Consider the following 12,483-nt stretch of genomic DNA (forward strand, 5'->3'; position numbering starts at 1 on the left):
ATAAAATAAAATTAAAAATAAATAAATAAAATACAATAAAATAAAAGAGAGCGACATTAGTTCCAGTAAATTCACAGTTAGGCCTGATGGAAATCGGGCCTGTCTTTTTCACTCCCTCCCAGGTCTGATGATGACAGTTGGGATAGAGGGAGGGCTCTTCTTCTTGAGGCAAGAATATAATTTCATTAATTTTAATTTAATTCTTCTCATTAATTTAAGAGAAGAATTGGTGGACAGAGTGACGTAAGTCACACTAAATGGGGAGAGGAACTAGGTAGGGAAGGCCTGCCGGAAGAGATCCATCTTAAGAGCCTTCTTAAAGGCTGTAAGAGTAGAAAGAGTAGACAGGCTAGACCTGTCTAATATTAAAGTGGTATCTCAAAATATTGGGCCACTCTGCCCAATATTTTAAAAAGAGATATCTGCCCAGTTCTATAGCTATGAATCATCCACACATCCTTCAGGCATTTATTTATTTCATCTGGTAACCTGTTAGGCAGTTATAAGGTTGTAAGCTAGACTTATGTCCTTGCAATTGTTGTGGTAGTCACATTTACAATTGTGGACCCATTGCCGCAACTACCAGTACCTCCCCCCCCCAAAAAAAACCCTTAAAATCCAGGCATCTGTAATGAGGGACAGTGTTCTATGTCACTGGGGAGCAGGGTGCTGAAGGATGCCATGTCTAGCATCCTCCTACCAGTGAACAATGAAGCTATGAGTCCTGTTGCAACTTGTTGCACTGCTGCTGTCTGGTGGAAGGGGGTATCAGGAGATGGAGAAGAGCCATGACATCATAGCTATGTGTTCAATGCAGGCTCTTGGTTTATATTTATATTCCATCTTTCTCCCACCCAAGGTAGCTTATAACAAATTAAAACAAAGTATAATCTAAAATTTATTTTATACAAAAGTTTTATAAACAAACTTATTTTTAAAAAAATGCTGAATGCATGCTTTAAAACATGGTTTTAAATTAAAGCAATTAGAGGTAAAGAGTTTTAGAACATAGTTTTAAAACATAGCACACAGTATTAAAAGATCTTTCTGGCATGCATATCATAGCCTACTCTATATTGTAGTACACTTTTTAAAATTAAGGAAATTGTCCCCTACATTAGTACAGGTTGAGCTATCCCTTATCCAAAATGAGTGGGACCAGAAGCATTTCAGAGTTGGGATTTTCTTTTCAGATTGTGGAATACTGGTTATGTATGCATCTGTTTCCCCTGTTGCCATGTATGGTTGCAAGAGCTGGACAGTGAGGAAAGATTAGAGGAGGAAAATCAATTCATTTGAAATGTTGTGCTAGAGAAGAGTGCTGAGAATACCACCGACTGTGAAAAAGACAAACAAATGGATTCTAGAACAGATCAAATCTGAAATGTCCCTGGAAGCCAGGATGATAAAGTTCAAGGCTGTCATACTTTGGTCACACCATGAGAAGGAATAACTCAATGAAAAAGCCAATTATGCTAGGAAAGGTAGAGGGATGTAGAAAGAGAGGAAGACTGCATGATAGATGGATGGACTCTATTAAGGAACTCACGGGCATGAATTTACAGGACCTAAGCAGAGCAGTGGAAGATAGGGAGTCTTGGAGATGTCTCACTCACAGGGTCACCATGAGTTGGGATTGACTTGAGGGTGATTAACAATAACAACAGCATGGACCATACTGTATTTGCAAAGCTGGAGAGGTACAAGGATCTGTGAAATTGTGCAAACTTAAGCATCATCCACGCCTCCCACTATTTCACAGATCCTTGCATCTCTCCCCAGCTGCGTCTCTAGAGCGTCGCATATACATACTATGCTTCATGTCTATTCCAAAAGCAAACATATTCCAAAATTGAAGCCTTGAAATATCATGTTAGTACTTAAAAGTTTTGAATTTTGGAGTGTTTTCAGATAAGGGATATAGCTTCAAAACGGAGCTGAAGACCATCCTGTTCAGAGAAGCGTTCCCAGGCATTGCATAATTGTCATTTGCTTTTTGTTGTTCTTTTGTTGTCTGTTTTATTGAATCATTTCCTGTATTGTTATGTATTTTATATGTATTATCCTACTAGAGAGGCCCCTTCCCCACTACCACTCCCTTTCTGTCGTGTCTTTTTAGATTGTAAGCCTGAGGGCAGGGAACCGTCCAATTAAAAAGATTGTATGTACAGCCCTGTGTAAATTTACAACACTTTATAAATAAAGGTTAATAATAATAATAATAATAATAATAATAATACTCATCATCATCATCATCATCATCATCTAATTGATACAGATAGGATAATAGACGGCTCTTTCCACAATTTGTAGTACTGATTATCAAGATTTCTATCCCACCAAATCACAACAGAAATGATAACTTCTCGTAACAATGCAGGAATTTTAGGCATAATTAGAGGTAAATAGTAGGAAAAGCCTTTAATCAGACAATGGAATAAATAAGCCAAGGCATTATAAGTGGTAGGTGCCACAATTCTGTAAAGGTTAGAAATGAATATAAAGGAATGTGTTCATTTATTCTATCATGTATACGATTGACATCACAACCCTAAAAATAAATCATTAGGAAGTAAGCCCCATTCACACCAGTGAGTACATGTGTATAGGATTATGCTGTGAATCCTGTATATAACAGAAAAGGTTAACAATCCTAATAGTAGGATCATAGTAGTATTATTGCCTCCCAGCTTCTTAGGCTTCCAAGGTAAGGTACAACAGATGTAAACATTCTTCTAAAGCAAACACAAATACTTTTCTTTAAGATTTTTTTTAAAAAAACACACATTAAGTTAGCCTTCAATGAAGTTCATGCCCAAGTCTGTGCACAAAAGATTGCAGCCTTGGTAATTTGCAAAATGAGCAAATGTCTTTGCAGACTGTATTTCAAATGAATTATATCACCAGTTAAGGGCAGCTCAGACTGTGTCTAGTCAGATACCCTATACTGGAGACAGCTTTTTGAAAGCTCTCACTTAAAATCCTTTTAATATTGTTCTCTCTTCAACTGACAGTACCAATGGGTTGAAAAGCACTTGGGTCCAAAATTTGTGGAACGACTAATTTTGACCAGAGATAAGACAATTGTGTCAGCTGATCTGCTTTTTGATGACAAGGATACCATTAGAGGTATGCATGTTGACATACAGCTTTCATATTCATGTGCTTTGCCACTGGTGATGTAATGATTGCTCTCACAACGTCCTATTCTGATTCACCTCAGGGGTGGAACCTAATCCAAGCTGGGAGCACATCTTGTTCTCTTGCTGTCATAACAAGCATCTAAAGCTGGAGCCCCCACGAAAGAGACTGGAGTCTTGGACGGATGATTGGAGGGCAATACTGGAAAGCAAAAGATCCAAAGTGAAATAAAAAGACATTCTCACTATTCAGCTGACAATGAAACTGGAAAAAAGGAAACATACTCAGTTGGCCAACTGAGATGGGAAAAGATGTCCCATCTTCCTCTTGTTTGCATCAAAATTGTATCTCATCTTGATTGTGCTTTGAATTTTTCAAGTTATTAAACATTTAAATCTCTATGTGGAGTTTATACAATCTATATAGATACACAGAACTGCAAAAATCAGTAGTTCCACATCAATAAGAGTTTTGTATATTTCTTTAGGGTTTAATCACCTGAAGCCTTCTCTTTACTCTGATAATTGATAAAAAATTGGATCTAGTTAAAGGAACCATGTTGTTCTTTTGTGCCTTCAAGTAATTTCCAACTTATGGAGGCTCTGAGGTGAACGTATCATGGGCTTTTATTGCTAAGATTGGTTCAGAGGAAGTTTGCCTTTACTTTCCTCTGTGGCTGAGAGAGTGTGACTTGCCTAAGGTCACCCTGTGGGTTTCACGGATGAGGGGGGAATTGAACCCTGTTCTCCAGAGTTGCAGTCCGACACTCAAACCATTATGCCATGTTGGCCTTGCTTCTTTTCAGCTACACAACCATTGTAATAATGATTGACTTGCATACATTTCACATTAAATTCTTCAAATCAACATAACATCAGAATATTTAAGGAGGCCCTAAGATGGCAAGCAATTCAAATGTGCACAATTAATTCAAAATTCCCTAACAGTCACTTATCACCTTACAAGAAAGATGTGCTGCTGCTGCTGCTTCTTTAAGAAAAATCCTTCTGACAGGCTGCATTCTGAATCACTCCTTTGGTAGTGGAATCCCTAAAGCTGTGTGTTTGGTCAGGTTCCTGGCCTCCTCTACCTGAACAGGGGTGCAATAATCTTCCAGAAAGATAGTTGCCAGGTTTCGGAGCCTTCTGCTGGCTGAGAGGGAGAACCGCAGCATGCACTCTACCACGGGGAGAGCAGTGATCTCTTGGCAAGACTGGGGTGTGGTCAAGTACATTAGGGTAGTAACAGCGGACAACACAGTCTCCTCATTGGAACTGGACAGGCAGCTGACCACAGCAGAGACCCCACCTGCCTCCAAGATATAGTCTTTGTTGATTTTGTCCAGGCAGAGGTTACAAAGGCCACCTAGAATGTCAGGAAAATAATGAGATAGTCAGGATAATTAGCGGCTTTCTCTTTTAACACCATCTTCTCTATAACTGAAGCAGGGTTCAAAGAATCATAGAGTTGGAAAAGAGTGTAAGGGCCATCCAGTCCAACCACCTGTCATGCAGGAACTCACAATCAAAGCACACCTGACAGAGCAATCCAGCTTGTTTAAAGACCTCCAAGGGACGAGACTCCACTACACTCCGAGGAAGAGTGTTCCACTGTCAAACAGCACTTACTGTCAGGAAGTTCCTCCTAATGTTGAGGTGGAATCTCTTTTCCTGTAGCTTGCATCCATTGTTATGGGTCCTATTCTCTGGAGCAGCAGAAAATAAGTTTGCTCCCTCTTCAATATGACATCCCTTCAAATACATAAACAGGGCTATCATATCATCTCTTAACCTTCTCCTCTATAGGCTAAACATCCCCAGCTCCTTAAGACTCTCCTCATAGGGCATGGTTTCCAGGCCCTTCACCATTTTGGTGGCCCTCCTCTGGACTCATTCCAGTTTCTCAACATCTTTTTTGAATTGTGTTGCCCAGAACTGGACACAGTATTCCAGGTGAGGCCTGACCAAAGCAGAATAGAGTGGCACTATTACTTCCCTCTAGACACTATTCTTCTACTGATGCAGCCTATAATTCCATTACCCTTTTCAGCTGCTGCATCATACTGTTGACTCATGTTCAACTTGTGGTCTACTAGGACTCCTAGATCTCTTTTATATGTAGTCTTGTTAAGCCAGGTGTCCCCCATCCTATATCTATGCATTTTGTTTTTTCTGCCTAAGTGAAATATCTTACTTTTCTCCCTGTTGCAATTCATTTTGTTAGTTTTGACCCAGCTTTCTACTCTATTAAGGTATTTTGAATTCTGATCCTCTCCTTTGAGGTTTTAGCTATTCCTCCTAATTTGGTGTCATCTGCAAATTTGATAAGCATGCCCTCTATTCTTCCATCCAAGTCATTGAGGCAATTGGGTTCTTTAGTCCCCCTCCTCCACTTGTAGCCAGTGTATTCCTTCTGTATCATCAAAGTACAAAACGTAGCCAGAAGTGGCTGCTAAATTTATCTGCATTCTGTGTTTCCTTAGAAACTGCTGCTACTGAGTTTACACTCTTGGGAGGCAGTGGGAACTGGATTCAGACTCAATACCTAAAACTATCAGGCTTAATGTTGGAGGTCCAACACTGGACTTCAGGCGGTTCAAGACAAACATTTCATACACTTTAATCACCTGCTGTAACAAGTTTGACAGAAAAGGGTTTGGAAAGTACAGGGAATTGAATTACTACTTTTGTCAGGGGTATGTGCTGAAGATATTACACTAGCTCTGGATAAACTTAACTGGCTTTCAGTTTATTTTGAATGTACAGTGGGCCCTCCCCTTATACAGGGGATCTGTAAGGGAAAATCCACATATACTCAAGCCCCTTTAAAAACAATGGGGTGCATGCTCGTGGCAGCGTGTGCACCACAGGCATGCACACCATTACTCTGACTGGCGCACGGCTTTTGCGTAAGTTGGAAGCCGCGTATAGTGTGCCCACTGTATAATGCACGGTGCTGGTTTTGTCCTACCAACCAGAATGGATATCTGAAGGATCAACTACCTCCATTCATAAGAACCTGCTCATAATTTATAATCACCATTGGAGGATGTGTTATATGTCCCATTATCCAGAAAGGCTAAATAGATCTGTTCTTAAGACCTCAGTGCCAGCTGAGAATTCCCTTCGGGAAGAGGTGAAATTAGGTTCTATTACTTCTGTTTTATCATTCTTTTTACCTTTGTAATGCTGTTTTATATAGCTCTTTAATTTTTTTTAAATTCTGCACTCAAATTTTATTATGTTGCATGTTTTGCTTGCACCTGTGTTTCTTACTTTGATATTTTATCGTACATCAACCCAGGTACCTGATAGGTGGCAGATGAGATTTATGAATTTAATAAATAAATTGCAGTTTAGCATAGTGCAGATATAGCCAACAAAAAAGCCTGAAATTATCTGATTCTGCCAACTGCTGAATAAAATTATCTCATAGTTCTTTGCCTGATCAAAAATGTGCAAGAATAGCGGAGTGGGAAAATTCTCACTGGCTGGATAAAACAAATAATTGACTTGCCAAGAGATCATACAAATGTGGCAGTGCATTCTCCTTTATTATTAAATCTGTGCAAAAGTATGTGGGCAGCAGACATCAGACAGCACAGGAAGTTGATTTTCCAGGTTATGAATTTCTATTGGAAATCTAGTTCTATAATCACAATGATTTATAAATATTGCACACATTTTCAAAAATACATTCTTACTTGCTGTATGAGCTTCATATGAATTTGGAATCATTTGGCAAAGGGCAAAGTGGTGAAAGGAAGAGCAAGGAAGAGACACAGAGAGTTCCAGGCTTGGAATTGTATGAGCTCCTGTCTTACAAAGTTTATTGTTTCCATTGAGTGATAGTACTACTTTAATGATTCTGACACTTTGCCATTGTTCCTTTTTATGAAAAATATAGTGTAATGCAAATTCACATGTAGTTGATTTTCCGTTATCAAATTATAGCTTTTTCATATAATCCATTTCTTAAGGCCAGATGTTATCTTAAAAAAGGAACATAGGACATTTCTCACTAATTGCCTTTGTTTTCCTCCTTAAAAATCCTTCTTCTCCTCACCCCAAAGCATTCATGCTAGTCTGAAGGCACTGCACCACTACAAGACACTGCATCACTGTAAATGTAGGAGTTCTTCATTCAAGAATGAACAGGTTACTATCTTTGGTTGTGTCCTGGTCTTGTCTGTGTTACTTCTAACTTTCAATTGTTCTTTAGTCTTCTTTTTTTTTTAAAAAAAAATATATCTGCCATCCCTGTTCTGCTAGAATGCTGCAGCATCCTATCTGCTCCTTCAGCCTCTTCATACTTCAGCTAAAGGAGGCATTTCCCAAGATGCTGGACCCTGGAAAGCTACAGAGACCAATCATGCTTGTCACAGCTTCTGGAAATAAAATTAGCCATTTGCTAAACTATTCTAGGTTAGATGCTAGATTAATTCATAAGATGTCACCAAGGAGCTCAGAGTTGTTTTTTTAAGCCCAATTATTTCCAAATCTTGTGGGTCATTATGTTTATTCCTGGAGGCTCTTCTAATAAAACCACCTCTGATTATTATTTGCCTAAGAAAACGCAATGAAATTTACAGCGCTACCATAAATTCACAGGTGACTTGAAGGCACATATGCATACAGCATACTGTAGTGCCTGCACCTCTCTTAAAATAAGTTTTAAGCACTCTGATTATATTTTCCTAAAATTGTGAAGCTACCCTGCCCTAGTCAAGGATGCAGACTTTAATCATGATGCTACTTTATACAGTTCAATACTTTTGGATTCAAAGTGTTTCACACATTATTTCAGTAACTTTTATACGTACAAAACATAACCACCTTTCATAAAGTGGTGGTGGGGAATCTGAGGCTGGGAGTGAGGGTTTCCCTTTGACTACTTAGTGTGTTTATAGCAAAAGATCTATAAGGAGGACTTCACAGTCTACAATCTTTAACTATTGCATTATATCAGTACTGAAGCTTTTTCTAGACAGATAAGGATTACTATAAGTGGAAGTACTTAACCTTTCTGAACCCTGACCAGCTTTATGACACCCCAGGCTGTTGTTAAACTGATGTGGGAATCTGATTCCAAGGGTAGAACCTACAGTCTCCTGTGGCCCAGGAATGTTCACAAACTGTGCTTAATGTACAGCAAGCATTTGTTTAAATCCAAGCTTTACCAAGTGCAAATTCCACAAGTGTTTCACTGTCCTCAGTAAGCAAGTCCAGGAAGAGGTCCAAGACCTTCAGTCGCCGGAGATATTCATAATTCTTGGGGTCAAAAGCAAAGTTAGCTAGATTGGCAAGCACCTGCTCCTTGGCTTCTGCAATATAATAAAACACTTCTTAAGAAATCACCCACTGAGAGGGACAAAGCACATAGAAAACCGCAAGTAAAGTAGTAGGGACAAATAGGTTCTGCTCACCAGAACTCTCTGTAACTTGGAACTCTGTGACTAAAGCTTGCAGATATTCAAGTCGATCTAGCCCCATCAGGTCCTTCTGGTTTTCAGACATAGCACTAGATGAGAAGGCAATATTTCATTTGAAAAAATATTCTGAATTATAGACAACTACAAAAGGTGCACAAAATTAATTAATTAATTAAACTTTGGTTCTTAATTTAAAAATGTTACTAGCTACCCTTCAGTATTTTTTTAAATGATCAACAAAACTTAGCAATTACAAAATAAGATATATGATGAAATCATAGAAAAGTGTCATCATAACACATTTTATATTTTCTATTCATTTTCCTTGGGGTTTAAACATAGATTATTCACCAAAGCAGTAAGTAATTTATTAAAGGATTATTTAGGCCATTTAGCCTGACATTCGTTTCCAATATTGTCCACCCAGATCCCTCACAAGCCAAGAATGAAGGTGACGGGCTTTTCCTAACATTTAAAATGCAGGTATGTGCTGCCTCTGAAAATGTAGGTTCTAGTTAAATGTCTCCAATAGTTTTAAATGCCTACTAACCTAGTGGCATTTTCTATGTACTGTATTGTGGCAGTGCATTCTAGAGATGCAGATTACATGAAGAACTTTTCTTTTATTACTCTTGAATCTCCTGTAAGTCCATTTCACTGAATAGGACACTGCTGTTGTTTTATGAGAGACGGGATATTTTCAAAACAGAACAAAATCCACAAAATAGTGATATACCTTTAGTAGGACAATTAAAGCACAAAATACGTCCTGCATGCTTTCAAAACACCAATGGCTTCTCATCAGACAAAAGAGAAGAAAAGTGATGGTGTTCGAACTGCAGGCCTACATTAAGATGGTGAGAGGGATATCAACGCAGGCAGAGGCTGCTCCCCTTCTCAGTCTTGTGGGACGGGGAAGAAGGGTCCATAACATTTCAAATCCATTAGCAGCAGCAGCACAGTGACTTCAATTGAGATCCAAGCTAACTCTGTCTTTTATGAGCCTGTCTGCCTCTTTCTTAAGAAGTCTCAGGATGTCCTTCCGCTGCCATGTCTGGAAAAAGGGGAACAGGGGAACCTATAACAAGAGGGAGCTAAAGGACTGGGACTTCACTCTCTGAGGTTTCTGCCTCCAACCAAGATAAACCTTGCATTTGAACTACAGTACAATTTACAAGTTGTATACAGCACCTAAAAGTTTCCCCAGTCTTATCTATTGACTTATGGCAACCCTATGGCTTTCACAGGGTTTTTGCAGGCAAGGGATACTCAGGAGTTGTTTCTGACAGTCCTTTCCTCTGAAGTACAGTCTGCCATGTGATGAGGCCCAGTGAGCCTTTGCATCCGCCGGACGGAGTTTGGTTCCAGGGGATACCAAAGTCTGTGGATGCTGAAGTCCCATTAAATACAATGGATAGTAAAATGGTGTCCCTTATGTAAAAGGGCAAAATCAAGGTTTGCTTTTTGGAACTGCTATATACCTTGAGTATGTTCAAGCTGTGGATGCTGAAGTCCATGGATAAAACAATCCGTGGCTCTACAGCCCACAGCACCTCGGATGCAAGGGCGACAGCCCATACAAGTCTAGGTTGGCTGTACGCAGGAAATGACATGAAGGGAAGCAATAGCGATTTCTACGCAAAGGGATCTTGCAGTGCCTTTGAGACTAATGGGAAGAGAGAGGTTGGTAGCATGACTTTCCTAGCCTTGGTGCAATCCAAAGCCTAGCACCTGAGGAAGGAGCTGCAAGGCTAGGAAAGCTTATGCTGCCAGCTTCTCTCTTTCAGTCAGCCTCAGACCCTTTGCAGGACAGCTATTTCCAGGAGCACTTGTCCACAGAGAAAGCAAACTCGCCCATAGAGAATCACTGGGAACTACTGCCCACAGCAAGTATTCCCAGGGTCTCCTATGGGCCCACAACAAACTCCAACTCCCAGAATTCCTTAGCCTTGAGCCAGAAAAGAGTTAAAGCGGTGCCAAACCGGGTTCTTTCCCCAGTGTGGATGCAGCCTCAGTGTTACCTTGGAGGAGGCGTCCCTCCTTCTGCTCCAAACTGCTCTCAGAAGACCAAGAGGAGGAGTGCTGCCTGCCTGTGAGAAGCAGGAAATGACGTTCAGGAGCGGGAGGAAGTGCCCTAGTGAGGGCAACATTGCCAGCCTCGTTGCCCTCAGCGCCAAGATGGCCGGCTACGGAAGCCCCTAAGGGTCAAAAGGGGGGGGGAAAGAGGGGCTTCCGCTTGTCCAAGATGGCGCGCATGTCGGCGAGGAAGCGGCTGGCCAAGCCCCTCTTGTTCGGGAGCCTTTTGTGCGCCCTGGCGACCGCCTTCGTCTACAGGTGTCGGGGGAGGGGAGTGCATCCGCACTGTAGAATTAACGCGCGTTGTCGCCGCTTCAACTGCCAGGGCTCCGCTCTGCGGCCTTTAGTTTCTGCGTGGCACCAGCAGTCTTTAGCAGAGAAGGGCTAAAAGCCCTGTAAGACTACAAATCCCAGCATTCCACGGGAGGGAGCTACCGTGCTGCAAGTGGTGTCATACCGCGTTATTTGTGCAGTGTAGACGCACCCTCCTGGGGCCCGTGTGTGTGTCCGTGTGCCTTCACGTCGCCTGGCGCAGTGGTTTGGCCTCTCAGCCCCAGGAGGGCAGGGTGCTTCCCATTCAGAACTTGACTTGCTCAGAAGCTAAGCTTCCAGTGCCAAAATGAGAGCGGAGCTGTCCTTCCCGGTGGGCCCTGTCAGATGTTCTGTTCTGGAAAAGGCTCCTAACTTAAGATTCCAACCCAAATTAAAGGAAGTGGTGCAGAAACCGTTTAAGGACAGAGGAACAAATCCTATAATAGGTGAAAGAGGGATTGAGGCGGGACAGAGACGCATGCTGGGCTCTCCAGTGGATCTCCAGGACTCAGGGGGTCAGCGCTGAGTTCCATGTAACCAAGGAACGTGTGGGTTGTAGTTTCCCTTGTTCACTTTGGATTCCAGGCCCCAGAATTTGGAATATGAATTTCCTCTGGGAACAATGTGTTTCCTTTCCAATGGACTCCTTGGTCTCCCTGCTGAATTCTAGTTGAAATCCTGGGTTTAAGATCATCAATAATCTATAACAAGAGGCTGGCAAAGGCAAACCCTCTCTGGAGAAAACTGACCAGAAAACCCCATGATAGATAGCTTCACCTTTTGTGTGTGTGTGTGTGTGTGGTGTGCCTTCAATCCCTCCCAACTTACGGTGACCCTAAGGCGAACTTATCCCGGGGGTTTCTTGGCAAGATTTGTTCAGAGGGGTTTGCCTCTGAGGCTGAGAGAGTGTGCCTTGCCCAAGGGCAACTAATAGGTTCCATGGTGGAGCCAGGATTCAAACCTTGGTCTCCAGAGTCATAGTCCAACACTCAAACCACTAAACCACACTGGCTCTCTCTGGGACCAACGTTTGGGTAAACCTGCAGAGGGTTGCGTTGCTTAATCTGTATATGAACTCTTAAGAGCATGTATTGTTGATTTTATAGTATTGTATTTTTACTGTGGGTTTATTGTGTTTTGTATTTTGACATGTTGTGTCCTGCCTCAAGCTCTGAGGAGAGGTGGGAAATAAATAATCATAATTATTCGGGGGGGGGGGGGGGGGTTGTGAGGTTTTTTGGATTATGGGGCCATGTTCTGGAAGAGTTTGTTCCTGACGTTTCTCCAGCACCTGTGGCTGGCATCTTCAAAGAATGGTGGCATGGGAATGAGTGGTGTGTGTGTGTGTGTATATATATACATATACTGTGTGTATGTATATATATATATATATATATATATATATATATATGTATGTATGTATTTACACACACACATTGTGTGACCCTGGATGGATATATATATTCCACTTACTTCCATGTCAGCATTCTCTGAAGATGCCAGCCACAGATGCTAGAGAAATG

At 41.2% G+C, this 12,483-nt stretch overlaps 2 protein-coding genes across 3 annotated transcripts in view; one reads left to right on the plus strand and one right to left on the minus strand.

The window, feature by feature from the left end:
• NT5C (5', 3'-nucleotidase, cytosolic) overlaps positions 1-3,542 on the plus strand; it is a 9,899-nt gene extending 6,357 nt beyond the window's left edge. The window contains exons 4-5 of the mRNA XM_042447927.1: positions 3,015-3,129; positions 3,224-3,542. Coding sequence (XP_042303861.1) covers positions 3,015-3,129; positions 3,224-3,372 — 264 coding nt within the window. The 3' untranslated portion in view covers positions 3,373-3,542. The remainder of the gene's footprint in view (positions 1-3,014; positions 3,130-3,223) is intronic.
• ARMC7 (armadillo repeat containing 7) overlaps positions 1-10,734 on the minus strand; it is a 12,528-nt gene extending 1,794 nt beyond the window's left edge. The window contains exons 1-4 of one of the 2 annotated variants that reach the window (XR_006101755.1): positions 10,594-10,734; positions 8,567-8,661; positions 8,321-8,464; positions 4,105-4,506 (exon numbers count right to left, since the gene is read on the minus strand). Coding sequence is in view for 1 of the 2 variants with exons in the window: in XM_042447928.1 (XP_042303862.1) it covers positions 4,169-4,506; positions 8,321-8,464; positions 8,567-8,657 (573 nt within the window). In the remaining variant the exon portion in view is untranslated. Of the gene's footprint in view, positions 1-2,395; positions 4,507-8,320; positions 8,465-8,566; positions 8,662-10,593 lie in introns of those variants that run through there. The other variant, XM_042447928.1, reaches the window with a different exon arrangement.
• Between the last annotated feature and the right edge of the window lie 1,749 nt (positions 10,735-12,483).

Source organism: Sceloporus undulatus, chromosome 2, assembly GCF_019175285.1.
Source record: "Sceloporus undulatus isolate JIND9_A2432 ecotype Alabama chromosome 2, SceUnd_v1.1, whole genome shotgun sequence".
NCBI classification, from domain to species: Eukaryota; Metazoa; Chordata; class Lepidosauria; order Squamata; family Phrynosomatidae; genus Sceloporus; species Sceloporus undulatus.